At 55.3% G+C, this 15,226-nt stretch overlaps 1 protein-coding gene across 2 annotated transcripts in view; it reads left to right on the plus strand.

Annotated features, from left to right (window-relative positions):
* Positions 1–15,151, plus strand: part of Lrrc8a (leucine rich repeat containing 8 VRAC subunit A) — a 32,039-nt gene extending 16,888 nt beyond the window's left edge. The window contains exons 3-5 of one of the 2 annotated variants that reach the window (XM_070014793.1): positions 1,768–1,882; positions 7,028–9,192; positions 13,337–15,151. In XM_070014793.1, the coding sequence (XP_069870894.1) occupies positions 7,036–9,192; positions 13,337–13,612 (2,433 nt within the window). In that variant the 5' untranslated portion in view covers positions 1,768–1,882; positions 7,028–7,035 and the 3' untranslated portion in view covers positions 13,613–15,151. The remainder of the gene's footprint in view (positions 1–1,767; positions 1,883–7,027; positions 9,193–13,336) is intronic. The other variant, XM_070014791.1, reaches the window with a different exon arrangement.
* The last annotated feature ends 75 nt before the right edge of the window (positions 15,152–15,226 follow it).

Consider the following 15,226-nt stretch of genomic DNA (forward strand, 5'->3'; position numbering starts at 1 on the left):
TAGCTACTTAGGAGGCTGAGATCTGAGGTTTGCAGTTCAAAGCCAGCCGGAGCAGGTAAGTCCCCATGAGACTCTGATTTCTACTTAACCCCCAGAAAACCAGAAGTGGCTCTGTGGCTCAAATGGTAGAGCACTCGCCTTGAGCTGAAAAGCTAAGGGACAGTGCCCAGGCCCTGAGTTCAAACCCTCTCCCCCCCCAAAAAAAGGAGATGAGATATCCACATCTATGGCAGCCTGTGCCAGCTGTGGAGGGCTGAGCTCAGTGAGGGGACAGGTGCCAGGCCTGTGGGACACTTTGTTCTAGTGTGGAGAAAGACCCTGCTCCTTCCCTCGGGGGCTTTCCCATCCCACCTGGCTATGCAGGGACAGGGACAGCCAGTTGTATAAGGACATCTGGTCTGTGGGCTCACTGGTCCAGTGGCTGCCAGAGGAGGCAGCTTGTCTGGGTCTTACTTCAAATCCTGCTTCTGAGGTTATTCCTGTCACTAACAGGCAGTGAAGTTTGCCAAATGACTTCTCCTGAGCCTCATTGTGTGAAAAGACACTTGAGAGTACTATTTAGCCTTATAAAAGAAAGATTCTGTGCATATATGTGTGTGTGTATATGTGTGTGCATGCATTCTGGTACTGGGACTTAAACTCTGGGCCTGGGCGCTGTCCCTGAGCTTTTCAGCTCAGGGTGAATGCTCTACTACTTAAGCCACTGTCCCACATCCAGTTTTCTGGTGGTTGAGTGGAAATCAGAGTCTCACGGACATTCCTGCCCTGGCTGACTTTGAACCACATGATCCTCAGCTCTCAGACTCCTGAGTAACTAGGATTACAGGTGTGAGCCACCAGGGCACCCAGCTGGAGCTACAGTTTTACTTGGGGTTTTTTTTGGTGGTTAATCGGAGATAAGAGTCTCACAGACTTTCCTGTCTGGATTGGCCAGGATCCTCCACTCTCGTCCTCCTGAGCTCAGTAAGGAGAATTACAAGTGTGAGCCCCTGGTGCCCAGCAAAAGAAAGAACTTCTGAAATGCGCTACAGTGTGGATGTGCATTAAAGACAGTTAAGCAAGCAGCGCTCAACAGTGAGGACCAGGCATTGTATGAAGCCTGGAGTCAGGTTCACAGCCAGGGGGAGGGGAGGTGTGCGGGGGGGGGGGGGGGGGGAGGGGGGGAAGGGGCTGGGGTCTCCAGCACAGTGTTAGCTCAGGAGAGGAAGAGCCTGTGCCAATGGTGATGCAACATTGTGATATGCTTAATGCCATCCACGAGGACGCTGAGTTGTGGGAAAATGGAAAATTGGGAGTAGGTAGAAAACAGTTAAAAACATGGCCCCCTGGCTTGTTATGGAGGTGATATGGGCCCCTGAGTCGCAGTCTGGAGGGAGGAGCTGCGCTAACTGAGGTGCTTAGTCATCTCAGTCACCCCTTCCTAGACAGGCCCTGCACCTGGGCACCCTTGGCCCTCCCCAAGGCAGGGGAGGGGAGAGGAAGGGAGGGGAGAGGAAGGGAGGGGCCACATCTGGTAGCCATACTCAAGCCATTAGCCACCTGAAACTGCCACCCCACCACACCCAGGTCCCCTGCCCAGACAGGGCTCCTCTTTACAGCCTTTGGGAACATTTCTGCTCTGCGTTTATGGAGCACTGACTGGCTGTGCTCTAGGGGCATCTGGCCTGGCCCAGGCAAGGTGGAAGTGTAGGGCAGCTGTACCGGCCTGCCCTGGCCACCCACCCCCCAGCACCAGTTGGTGTAAAGGCATGCACTTACATTCTGCAGACTTCCAGCAATTGGACCTGCACCACCTCCTGGCTGCCTGTCCTTTGTTCCCAGCAGGAGTCACCTCCCCCGAGACCCCATCAGGAGAGGGCTGTGGTCCAGAGTCTCACAGCAGGTGAGGATGCAGTGGGGGTGTGCTGGGGGGTGATGGTCACCCCTCAGGGCAGTCTGGCTCAAGCTGGGTGAGGCTCCTGCTGGACTCCAGCCCTGAACCTTCTTAGCACTAATCAGCGGCAGGCTCTGCCTCCGGATCCCACATCCTCCTCCGCTCGCATCCACTCTGACTGAGGACCCTAAGGGGCTAGGCCCCTTGGACACTTTTATGTATGTGTTCTGGTCCTGGCCTTGAACTCAGGGCCTGGGTGCTACCCCTGAGCTTTTTTGATCACTGCTAGTGCTCTACCACTTGAACCACAGCTCCACTTCTGTGTTTGTTTGTTTTTTGTTTGTTTTTTTGGGTCCGGTCGTGGGGCCTGAACTCTGGGCCTGGGCGCTGTCCCTCAGCACTTCAGCTCAAGGCTAGCGCTCTACCACTTGAGCCACAGTGCCACTTCCAGCCTTTTTCTTTTTTACCTATGTGGTGCTGAGGAATCGAACCCAGGGCCTCATGCATGCAAGGCAAGCGCTCTACCACTGAGCCACCTTCCCAGCCCCTCCACTTCTGTATTTTAAAGGCGGTTAATTGGAGATAAGACTCTTATGGACTTTCCTGCCCCAGCTGGCTTCAAACCTCGTTCCTCAGATCTCAGTCTCCTGAGTAGCTAGGATTACAGGTGTGAGCTACCAGCATCCAGCCCTGTGCTTCTTTTGAAGGCTAGTACTCTACCACTTGAGAAACAGCACCACTTATATCTTTTTCTGTTTATGTGGTACTGAGGAATGGAACCCAGGGCTTCATGTATGCTAGACAAGCACTCTACCACTGAGCCACCTTCCCAACCTGCTTGGACAATTCTATTGCCGCCTCAGAACCTAGACGAGAGCTGACAGAGGTGAGGGTATGCTTTATGATGGGGAAGGGGCGGCAGCTGAGTGGGAAGGATTCCTTCCTTCCTTCCTTCCTTCCTTTTTTTTTTTTTTTTTTTGCTCCAGTCCTGGGCCTTGAACTCAGAGCGTGGGCACTGTCCCTGCGCTCCTTTTGCTCAAGGCTAGCATTCTACCACTTGAGCCACAGCTCCACTTCTGGCTTTTTCTTTTTTCTTTTTTTGGGTCCAGTCATGGGGCCTGAACTCTGGGCCTGGGCGCTGTCCCTCAGCTCTTCAGCTCAAGGCTAGCGCTCTACCACTTGAGCCACAGCACCACTTCTGGCTTTTTTTCTTTTTGCTTATGTGGTGCTGAGGAATCGAACCCAGGGCCTCATGCATGCAAGGCAAGCACTCTACCACTGAGCCACCTTCCCAGTCCTCTGGCTTTTTCTGATTAGTAGTACTGAGGAATGGAACCCAGGGCTTCATGCATGCTAGGCAAGCACTCTACCACTAAGCCACCTTCCCAATCTGGAAGGACTGCTTTCTACCTTAGGGGTGGTCTACCTCGTGGAACTCCAGGCTTCCTCACCTGCACAGTGGGGCTGTGCAGCAGGGCCCTGGGCCCTGAGGGCTCAGGCCGCTCCTGTGCAAAGGGCTGGCCATTCTCCACCCACTGACACCTGCTACACAGCCAGGGGAGGATGGTAGGAGGAAAGCCACATCCTGCCTGTCAGAACACTCCACGCCCAAAAGGCTGCCGCTCTGCTCTTGCCTGTCTCCAGCTTTCCTGGGGCAGGCTGTGGCCCTGGACCAGGCCTCCAGGAGCCCACAGCGATGGCCAGCGGTGTGACTCAGAGGCCCCGCACCCACTGTGTGCCTCTCTCCCAGGCGTGTGGGTGGTGTGTTGAGCCAGTTGGTCATTAGAGGGCCGGGGCCTTCCTGAGTCCAGGCCTCAATAGGAGGACTCACCCCAGGTGGCTGCCGGCCCAGGATGGGTGGCGGTGTCTGCTGGCCCTGGGCTGACCTGATCCTGGGAACCCGGGGGTGTCCGGTGGAAGCTGGACCCCTGTATCCTGATTACATTTGACATCACCCGTATCAGGCACCACCTGAGGGAGGGACTGCCGTGGGAACCCAGCCACTCAGCAGTAGTGGTCTTGGGTGATGAGTCCCCCCTCCTTGAGCCTTTGTTTCCCCATCTATGGAATGGAGCTAAGGAATTCTTGCCCAGAGGGGTCAGGAATTCTGTGGGAGCCTTCACAGGAGGGGCCTGCCTGGTGCCTGGCACCTGTCTAGGCCTTCAGCACCACTGCCACCTCTACTAAATGCCTCCGTGCCACCTCCTTCACACAGGGCCTGGGCTGCCACCTGTCCGTGCGCACCCCTGCAGCATGGGCCCGAGCACTTTGCAGACAGTTCCTGCCAGGAAGGATTTGTTAGAAGTGCCATGAGCAACACTCCCAGCACTGACGTGAAGGCAGCCTGTCTCTTCCCCTGGCACCTGTTCCTCTCCCAGGAGAAATAGAAATAGATACAGCTAATTAGTACTTGGGTACTTAAAATGATTTGGTCCAAAATCTAGATTTCTAAGCTAGGAAATAATGATGTAAAGTAAAAGCACATTTTTTCCTTACTTTTTTTTTTTTTTGTGGTGGTATTAGGACTCGAATTCAGAGCCTCGTGTACTTGCTCAGCTTTTGTTTTTTTTTTGTTGTTTTTTACTCAAGGTTGGTGCTCTATCACTTGAACCATGTCTCTAGTCCAGCATTTTTGTTGGTTAATTGAAGATAAGAGTCTTGAGGATTTGTCTGCCCTGGATGGCTTTGAACCTCAATCCTCAGATCTTAGCCTCCTAAGTAACTAAGATTATAGGCATGATATATAGCCATTACTATCATCTGGTCAATTTTGTGTGTATGTGTGCTGGTCTTGGGGTTTGAACTCAGGGCCTGGGTGTTGTACCTGAGCTCTTTTGCTTAAGGCTAGCACTGTACCACTCTAGCCACAGCTCTGCTTCTGGCTTTCTGTTGGTTAATTGGAGATAAGAGTTTCTCTGTCTTTCCTGCCCTGGCTGCCCTTTTTTTTTTTGGGGGGGGGGGTCAGTCGTGGGGCTTGAACTCTGGGTTTGGACACTGTCCCTGCGCTCTTCAGCTCAAGGCGAGCGCTCTACCACTTGAGCCACAGCTCTACTTCCAGTTTTCTAGAGGTTTATTGGAGATAAGAGTCTTACAGACTTTTCCTGCCCAGGCTGGCTTTGAACCATGATCCTCAGATCTCAGCCTCCTGCGTGGCTAGGATTACAGGGGTGAGCCACTGGCACCCAGCCCCTGGCTGTCTATGAACCACAATCTTCAGATCTTAGTCTCCTGAGCAGCTAGGATTACAGGTTTGAGCCACTGGTGGTGGGCTTCAGTTTTTACTTTTAAAATGCATAGAAAGGTCAGGACAATTATTACTTAGTGGAAAGGTCACAGTGGGTAGCCCTGGGGTGGATTTACTCTGCCTTTCTTATTTAGATCTCTCTCTCTTTTTTTTTTTTTCCTCTTCCAAATGTGCTCCAGCAAGTACTGAATGACATGTTTCCCCTCTTGTTTAGCAGGGGTGGCCATGTAGGCCAAGGACAGGCCCCACACACCCAGCCTCACTTGGCTGGATACAGCCTTTTGTGTGACATCGGCTGCATTTCCCGAATGTGGCTTCTAATCATTAGAGTCACTGAAGTCATGTCTTAACCAGATTCCCAGGTGCCTCGTGAGTCCGGCCAGATTGTATTCCACAGGGGAAAATCTGCCGGCTGTGTTTCCAGGTCATAGCAGAGAAGGGCCAGGGTGCCTGTCATCTCCCTCATTCCCCTGTCCTCATGCGCCCCAAAGGATCTCTTGCTGTGTGTGAGCAGCCCCGCTTCCCAGCACCCCACAGTTATACCCACACATACAACATACCCACACAGAAGAAGGTTTGTGGGGCAATACTGAGGTTTGAACTCAGGACTTCACACTTGCTAGGCAGGCACTCTACAGCTGAGCTGTACTTTAGCTCTTTTTTTGTAGTGCTTATTTGGAGATTGGATCTTTTTTTCCCCCACATGTGTGCTTTGGTCACGATCCTTTTATGCTCACTGTTGTTGCTAGGAAACTGTTGTCCCACATGCCCAGCTTCTTTTTTTTTTTTTTTTTTGTCGGTCGTGGGGCTTGAACTCTGGGCCTGGGCGCTGTCCCTCAGCTCTTCAGCTCAAGGCGAGCACTCTACCACTTGAGCTACAGCGCCACTTCCGGTTTTCTGGTGGTTTATTGGAGATAGGAGTCTCACGGTCTCTCCTGCCCGGGCTGGCTTTGAACCGAGATCCTCAGATCTCAGCCTCCTGAGTAGCTAGGATTACAGGCGTGAGCCACCAGCGCCCGGCTTATGCCCAGCTTCTTGAGCCATTGAAATGGAGTCTCTTGAACTTTTCTGCCCAGACTAGCCTGGAACTGTGGTCCTCCTGACCTTAGTCCCTGGGGTGGCTGGGATAGAGAAGCACACCACTGCGCTCTTCAAGATCCACGGCACCCTGCTTTTGGTTGACTCTTGGTCTTGCAAACTTTTGTATTTTGATGGTACTGAAGTTTGAACTCAGTGCCTTATGATTACTCTGTTTGCTTGATTGGTGCTTTACCCCTTGAGTCAAGCTTTCAGCTCTGCTTTTGGCCCTTTGCTGGTTATTTTGGAGATGAAGCCTCACAGAGGTTGTTTTGCCCTAGCTGGCTTTAAATGTGATCCTCTTGATCTTAGCCTCCCAGGTAGCTAGGATTACAGGAGTGAACTTGCACACATGTAGTTTGTAAGCTATGCTTTCCTCTAGCTGTACAAATCCCTTTTGAGGATTGCTGCAGTTTCTCTGTGGCTGGTTCCCAGGCTCCGAGTTTTACCCAGGCTCCTTTGGTCTGTGTGATTGGTCCATGGATATTCCAGCCCCCCTCCCCTTCCCACCCTCCGGAATTCCCACATGCCCTGAGTGGAATGCAGGAGGGGGAGGAGGAGGCTGTGTCAGCACCAGCCCTGCCTCCCCCAGGCACCCTTTTCCTGTCTTTTAATCAGAGAGGCTGCCACCTCCCCTGGGGCGGTTTCCCAGCCCACCCTTGGCCACATGGTTTCCACAGAGTCATCTGGTGGTCACCTTGGAGTGACCAAGTGATGTAAGATGGGAGTGTGTGGATGATGGAGGAATTTTTCATTGCTTCCTTCCGCTGATCCTCAGATGGCAGGAACGTCAGGGCCCCTCCCAATAATCCGCTCCTGTGGGTGCCTTGCAGGTTGAAACATGATTCCCGTGACAGAGCTCCGCTACTTTGCGGACACGCAGCCCGCTTACCGGATCCTGAAGCCGTGGTGGGATGTGTTCACCGACTACATCTCCATTGTCATGCTTATGATCGCTGTCTTCGGCGGGACGCTGCAGGTCACACAGGACAAGATGATCTGCCTGCCTTGTAAATGGGTCACCAGGGACTCCTGCAATGACTCATTCCGGGGCTGGGCGGCCCCCAGTCCGGAGCCCACCTATCCCAACTCCACAATCCTGCCAAGCCCCGACACAGGTCCCACGGGCATCAAGTACGACCTGGACCGCCACCAGTACAACTACGTGGACGCTGTGTGCTATGAGAACCGCCTACACTGGTTTGCCAAGTACTTCCCCTACCTCGTACTGCTGCACACGCTCATCTTCCTGGCCTGTAGCAACTTCTGGTTCAAGTTCCCACGCACCAGCTCGAAGCTGGAGCACTTTGTGTCTATCCTGCTCAAGTGCTTTGATTCACCTTGGACCACAAGGGCCCTGTCCGAGACCGTGGTGGAGGAGAGCGACCCCAAGCCAGCCTTCAGCAAGATGAACGGCTCCATGGACAAGAAGTCCTCGACCGTGAGCGAGGACGTGGAGGCCACCGTGCCCATGCTTCAGCGGACCAAGTCGAGGATTGAGCAGGGCATCGTGGACCGCTCTGAGACGGGTGTGCTGGACAAGAAGGAGGGGGAGCAGGCCAAGGCACTGTTTGAGAAGGTGAAGAAGTTCCGAACGCACGTGGAGGAGGGTGACATCGTGTACCGCCTGTACATGCGGCAGACCATCATCAAAGTGATCAAGTTCATCCTCATCATCTGCTACACTGTCTACTACGTGCACAACATCAAGTTTGACGTGGACTGCACCGTGGACATCGAGAGCCTGACGGGCTACCGTACCTACCGCTGCGCCCATCCTCTGGCCACACTCTTCAAGATCCTAGCGTCCTTCTACATCAGCCTCGTCATCTTCTACGGCCTCATCTGCATGTACACACTGTGGTGGATGCTGCGGCGCTCGCTCAAGAAGTACTCGTTTGAGTCGATCCGGGAGGAGAGCAGCTATAGCGACATCCCCGACGTCAAGAACGACTTCGCCTTCATGCTGCACCTCATCGACCAGTACGACCCACTCTACTCCAAGCGCTTCGCCGTCTTCCTGTCAGAAGTGAGTGAGAACAAGCTGCGGCAGCTGAACCTCAACAACGAGTGGACCCTGGACAAGCTGCGGCAGCGGCTCACCAAGAACGCCCAGGACAAGCTGGAGCTGCACCTGTTCATGCTCAGCGGCATCCCTGACACTGTGTTCGACCTGGTCGAGCTGGAGGTCCTGAAGCTGGAGCTCATCCCCGATGTGACCATCCCACCCAGCATTGCCCAGCTCACGGGCCTCAAGGAGCTGTGGCTGTACCACACGGCTGCTAAGATCGAGGCTCCGGCCCTGGCCTTCCTTCGGGAGAACCTGCGGGCACTGCACATCAAGTTCACCGACATCAAGGAGATCCCGCTGTGGATCTACAGCCTCAAGACGCTAGAGGAACTGCACCTGACGGGCAACCTGAGTGCAGAGAACAACCGCTACATCGTCATTGACGGGCTGCGGGAGCTCAAGCGCCTCAAGGTGCTACGGCTCAAGAGCAACCTGAGCAAGCTGCCCCAGGTGGTCACGGACGTGGGTGTGCACCTGCAGAAGCTGTCCATCAACAACGAGGGCACCAAGCTCATCGTCCTCAACAGCCTCAAGAAGATGGTGAACCTGACCGAGCTGGAGCTGATCCGCTGCGACCTGGAGCGCATCCCCCACTCCATCTTCAGCCTGCACAACCTGCAGGAGATCGACCTCAAGGACAACAACCTGAAGACCATTGAGGAGATCATCAGCTTCCAGCACCTGCACCGTCTCACCTGCCTTAAGCTGTGGTACAACCACATCGCCTACATCCCCATCCAGATTGGCAACCTTACCAACCTGGAGCGCCTCTATCTAAACCGCAACAAGATCGAGAAGATCCCCACCCAGCTCTTCTACTGCCGCAAGCTGCGCTACCTGGACCTCAGCCACAACAACCTGACCTTCCTCCCCGCTGACATCGGCCTCCTGCAGAACCTCCAGAATCTGGCTGTCACAGCCAATCGGGTGAGTGGCCCGCACACAGCAGGGCCCAGGGGCCCGGTGTCTCAGAATAGAGAGGATTTGATTGTAGTCCTCACCCGGAACCCGGTGCTTATTTCAGGTTCAGACTCCCAGATCCCTGGGCTGGGAAGGTGGCTCAGTGGTAGAGCGCTTGCCTTGCATGCCTGAGGCCCTGGGTTCCATTCCTCAGCACCACATAAGCAAAAAGAAAAAAGCCCGAAGTGGCGCTATGGCTCGAGTGGTAGAGAGCTAGCCTTGAGCTGAAGAGCTGAGGGACAGCACCCAGGCCCAGAGTTCAGGCCACACGACTGGACCCCCCAAAAAAACAACAAAAAACAGATTCCCAGATCCCATCCCAGACGGGCCAAACGAGAATCTTATCCCTGGGGTAGGAACCTGACTGTGTCACAAATGCTACGGATTTCTCAGCAGAGGTGGTATGGGTGGGCTGGGTCTATCCCCAAGGTGACCTTGAGCCTAGTTCCTCTTGGGCAGCAGGTACAAGACCCAGGCTTCTCTCTCAGGGCTGGGGGGGGGGGGGGGGGGAGAGGCAGGACTTAGCCTGGAGCTTGTTTCCTCCCTCAGTTTGGATTGGAAGCCAAGGAGCCCATCTGGGTTCTGTCCCTATGGCCTGAGCTGGCTGGGGTAAAGGCAGAGCCCCCTCCATCTCCCGGCATCCCTCACTCCCCCTCTGTGTCTGGGCAGTGATGGGCAGAGATGGCCTGAGATGGTTGCTGGCTTGTCACCACCTGCCTTCCCAGGGGAAACTGTAGGCAGAAAGACCACGGCAGGCTGGCATGGAGGAAGACACTCGGTCTATTGGGGGTCACCATGTGCTAGTAGCGTTCCTGGCTTACTTGGGTGAGGCGGAGGGGCTCCTGCAGTTCTGTGGCGTGTCCTCTGCCGTGGAGACCACACAGGCCCTGGGTGCTCCCCTCCCCCTGCTGGAGGAGCTTCAGGGGCGAGGAAGCATGAAGTAGTAGCCCCTGGTGCTGCGGACCCTGTGACATCCCCCCCTCCCTCTCCCTCCAGGAGCTCCCAGTAGCCCTGAGGCCCTGTGTGCCCCTCCTGGGCTCCAGCATGGCCAGCCCATCCAGTCCTTCTCTAGCATTACTGAGGCTGGAAGGCCTCAGTCCACCAACACTACAAGCCTCTATCCCCAAGCCTCCCTCTGCAGACCAGGACAGAGTGCAACAGATCCTCCCTCCCTCCCCCAGCCAGCACTCCTCTGACCTTGAAGCCTGTTCAAGGACAAGGATCCATCTCAGACTGGGTAGACTTGCCCCTTCTCGAATGCCAGGAGGGGACACTGAGTGGCTGACATGAGGAGCAGTAGGATCTGTGGGTCCATTGAGCAGGGAGATGGGAATTCCAAGAGGGAAGAGCCACATTGGAGAAGCTGGGTAGACTTGCCCCTTTTCAAATGCCAGGAGGGGACACTGAGTGGCTCCTGGTGGCACACAGCTGGAGCCCAGTTGCCCAGGGGTTGAGTCAGAATTCTACCAGTCCCCATTCTCCAGATACCCGCTCAGCCCAGGTACCAGGCTGGGCTTTGCTGCTGGAGGGTGTAGTGGGGCCCATCCCCCTCCTTCCCCAGGTCCTCACTCAGGGCTTGCCTGTTAGTGTCGTGCTTGTTGGCTGAGGTCACCCCTCAGGAAAGGCACTGGCGGGTCCAGCTGTTCTGGAGGAAGGAGACCCTCGACACCCTGTTTAGCACACCGCTTAATCACATCCTGTCCCCGCCCACTGGAGCACCCAGGCCTTTAGAGGGAAAAGGTCTGCTTGGGCTGATTGTGGGCAGGCAGCGCCTGCCCCCCGCCCCCCCCCCCACACACACACCTTGTAGGCCACAGGCCTGGCTTCTTGTCAGCCATCCTAGACTGTGGTGGAAAGGGAAGGGCCGATGTGGCCTGGCTGTAGACCTGGGGTCCTGAGTTTTCCGGGTTCACACTCAAGCTAATGAATGCTTCCATATGGCGGGTGTCCCTTCCTCCTGATCTGGCTCATGCTTCCGAGAGCTCCCAAAGTCCAGCTGTGCTGGAGGTGCCCAGGCTCTGGATGATGGAGGCCCACCGGACGCAAGCCTCAGCCCTCTGTACTGAGCCTCTCACAGAGAGGAGGGACTTGGAAGGGCGTGTCACCTGTCCCTGGAGGGAGGGCTGGACAGCAGGCTGAAATGAGCTGCCCCTGGAATGTGGACTTTCCCCCAAGGACAGAGGACAGAGACAGGGCTGCGCTCAGGGTCTGAAGGAGGCTCCTGTCTGTTTCAGTGTGGCTGGACACCTTGCCAGCCCATAAACTGATGCCCGCCAGCAGCGTGGCTCTTTTGCCTAACAAATAACAGTGTTCCCAGAAGGCTGAGTGATTGCAGGGCTGAAGGATGGAGTGACTCACCATTTAGCAAGGTTACTTTTTGTGTGGTTTTGCTCTGGGGCGCTGGGAATCAAACCCAAGGCCTCACATGTGCTAAGTATGCACCACAGTACCACTAACCTGTACCTGCAGCACGAAGCAAGGTTTTGTTTGTTTCTCCTGGGGTTTAAACTCAGGGCCTGGTGCTTGTTAGACAAGTGCTCTACCACTTCAGCCATCCATGTCTCAAACCTTGAGAGACATGTTTCTACTGTTTCTGCCACCAGGGGTAAGGCCAACAGTGAGGAGGGAGGGAGGCCTCAACTGGCCAAGGCTTCTGGGGACAGAAATGTGGCTGGATTTGGAGTGGGGCCCATGGGTGGCCAGGGAGTCTCGCTAGGTGAAGGGTCATTGGAAGAGACCATTGGAAGAAGGGGGAATGTATGGCCGCACTGAGTCATCTTCATCCTCTCCACGCTTGTGGGTGAAGAGGGTCCTTCACACAATCACCCAGGCATTGGACAAGGTAGAGGAGGAAGGTCTAGCTGTGACTCGGGGTGAAAGACCAGAAAGGGGTATAACTGCTGACAGCCACACAGTCAAGGTGGACAGAAGGACAGCAGCAAGGTTATGGTGGGCTGAGAGATGGCATCATTCCAGATGGTGGATCGAACACCAAGGCCATTTCAGCACTGATGGAGGACTACAGGGCTTTCTGAGGGGGACACTGGGAGATGACTGTAGGCTGTCAGTGGACCAGGGACACTTGTGCAAGAAGGGACAGGTAGGCCATGGTGGGAGCCACACTACTGAGTGGGGGACAAGCTATCGGCAAAGGCAGCTTGGTTTGGGGAAGGGGAACCTTCAGGGAGAGATCTGGAGCCAGGCTGACGTCCTGTACATCTCAGCTCTGTGGTATTGGGGTCCAAGGCTGCAAAAAGGTCCTCAGGGGTGTCAAAGCCAAGGGGAAAACTGAGGCCCGAGAGGGGAGGAGGGGCCTCCAGCATCTGGCAGACTAGAGATTGGCTGAGTGAAGAAGGAAGGCTTGTCTCCTGACCTGACTTGTTCAGAGACAGTGGCCAGACCCTGAATTCAAGCCCCAGGACTGGCACAATAATCATAGAATGGGGGTGGGAAGGTGGCTCAGTGGTAGAGTGCTTGCCTTGCATGCATGAGGCCCTGGGTTCAATTCCTCAGCACCACATAAGCAGAAAAAAAAAGCCGGAAGTGGCATTGTGGCTTAAGTGGTAGAGCACTAGCCTTGAGCTGAAGAGCTGAGGGACAGTGCCCAGGCCCAGAGTTCAGGCCCCACAACCGGCCAAAAAAAAAAAAAAAAAAAAAAAAATTCATAGAGTGTTTAAGCCAGACAGGACCAAAGAGCCTGGCCCCCTGTGAGCCCTCGGGGTCAGACCAGTATTGAGGAGGTGGTTGCTGCCAGTGTGGTACCCCTCAGAGTGCCAGGTGCTGGGAGCCTGCAGACCCACCTTGACCTCGTAGAACCTGAAGGCCCAATGATTCGTAGTATGAGTAGGGATGTGGGGGGCTGTGAGGCCCAGCATTAGTGGTATGAGTGGGAATGTAGGAAGCTGTGGGTCCCCGGAGGTCAGGAAAGCTTCCTGGAGGAAGTGTCTACAGGAACGGGACCTAATGAACAGACCCTGGCCCAGATTATACCAGTGCCAGGCTCCCAAAGGGCTGGAGTGGGGACCAGAGAAGGTGTGGGAGGAGGAAGGGGAGCCCCGAGGCCCCACCCCAGCCACACACAGCTCACCAGGCCCTCTGGCTCCTCCCGCAGATCGAGGCGCTCCCTCCAGAGCTCTTCCAGTGCCGGAAGCTGCGGGCCCTGCACCTGGGCAACAACGTGCTGCAGTCCCTGCCCTCGCGGGTGGGTGAGCTGACCAACCTGACACAGATCGAGCTGCGGGGCAACAGGCTGGAGTGCCTGCCCGTGGAGCTGGGCGAGTGCCCGCTGCTCAAGCGCAGTGGCCTGGTGGTGGAGGAGGACTTGTTCAACACGCTGCCGCCCGAGGTGAAGGAGCGGCTCTGGAGGGCCGACAAGGAGCAGGCCTGAGCAGGGCATCCGCCAGCTAACAGCGGGACCCCCTCCACGCCCACCCCGGCCAGCAGCCAGGCCCCTCCGGGGCTCCTCTGGACAGCAGCCCAAGTTCAGCAGGCAGAGCGGGGGGGCCGGGCCTGAGCCAGGCCAGGTGAGAAGACAGTGTCCGAGGGGCTGGCCCCTCCTGCCCGGTGGGGCAGGCGCCCAGCTCAGGGCACCTATATGGACAATCAGGGTCTCCACCCTGGGGGCATCTCTGTCTGGGATCAGAGGCCATGCCGGCGCCAGCGGCCCAGGGACTGGAACTCATTAGCTCTTGGTATTTATTTCCCTCCACCTCCCTCCTCTTCCTTCCAGATCACACACATTCCCACGAAAACTCAGCTCTGTCTCCGAGCAGGCCAGTGTTTCCCCTCTTCCTTTTGGGGTGATACCCACAGAAGTGGGTGCCCACTCACACTTGGTTGAGTGGTGGAGGACGAGCAGCTGCAAGGGCCCCAGGCCGGGCTCTGGTGTTGGAGCGGAGAGCACAGAGCCCGTTGCAGGGTAGCAGGGCTGGGCCTGGGTCCTGCTCGATCAGTTCTTGTGACAGTTTTAGATTTTTAATTAAAAACAACAACAACAACATTTTTTTAAGCTTTGAAAATGGATGGTTTGGGTATTAAAAAGAAAAGAAAAAAAATGACACTAAAGGCCAGTGAGTTGGAGTCTGGGGCGGGGTGCAGTTTCCTTTCAGCTCAGCATTGAATTGTATTTCCTGTCTCAGGCCAGGGCCCAGGCTGTCTTCCCAATCTGGCGTGACCTTGGTCCCCAAGTTCTGTTTGTTCCTCGTCTCTCCTGGGATGGGAACTTTATTTTTGTTTTTGTGTTTTTAGTTTTTTGGGGGGGTGTCTTTTCTTTCTCTTCCATGGGTCTTGGCAGGCACTTATTTTTTGTGACTGTCAGCCCGAGAGAATGTTCTGGAGCTGCCAAGAAGGGAGGAGACTGGGGTTGGTTTGCAGAAGGAATGGTGCTCCATCCTCCCCTTACTCCTCTCCCTTCCTTGCTGCCCTCTCTCCTCTCCCCCCCCCCCGTCCCCCACAGTGTTAAGGAGCCCTGGGGGAGCTGCTTTGCCCAGACTTTGTTTCCCCACCGCTGGCCTAGCCTCCGCTGCTTACACTGGCCCTGTCACCACTGGTCGTTCACCAAGAGCAGAGATTTAGAGGCGGTTGGCTGGGGAGGTCACTGCCAGGAGGGCAGGCTCCCCTGTTCTGGGTCCCAAGCCAGTTTCCTTCCTGGGTGCCTGGTGGCAGGAAGCTACCCTGCTTTAGATCAATCACTTGGGTCCCTACTTTAGAAGGGTCCCCGCCTTAGATCAATCACGTGGACACTAAGGCACATTTTAGCGACCCTTTGTTTTAATAATTATGTTCGTCCGTCTGTCCATTTGTGTTCTCTGCGTCGTGTCATTGGATGTAATCCTCAGCAAAGATGCAACCATGAAGCAATCCGTTACACAAGGGTCTGAACTTGTAGACTCAGTTCAAATATCAAATAAATCTATAACACCACAAAGCCTGTAGGGGTCTCCATGAGGGCTGGGGGCTTCCCTTCTGGCTCTGAAGTCTGCCAGCCCCGTTGGCTAGCTGG

The sequence above is a fragment of the Dipodomys merriami genome, unplaced genomic scaffold (assembly GCF_024711535.1).
Source record: "Dipodomys merriami isolate MVZ:Mamm:240054 unplaced genomic scaffold, mDipMer1.0.p SCAF_11, whole genome shotgun sequence".
Taxonomy (NCBI): Eukaryota; Metazoa; Chordata; class Mammalia; order Rodentia; family Heteromyidae; genus Dipodomys; species Dipodomys merriami.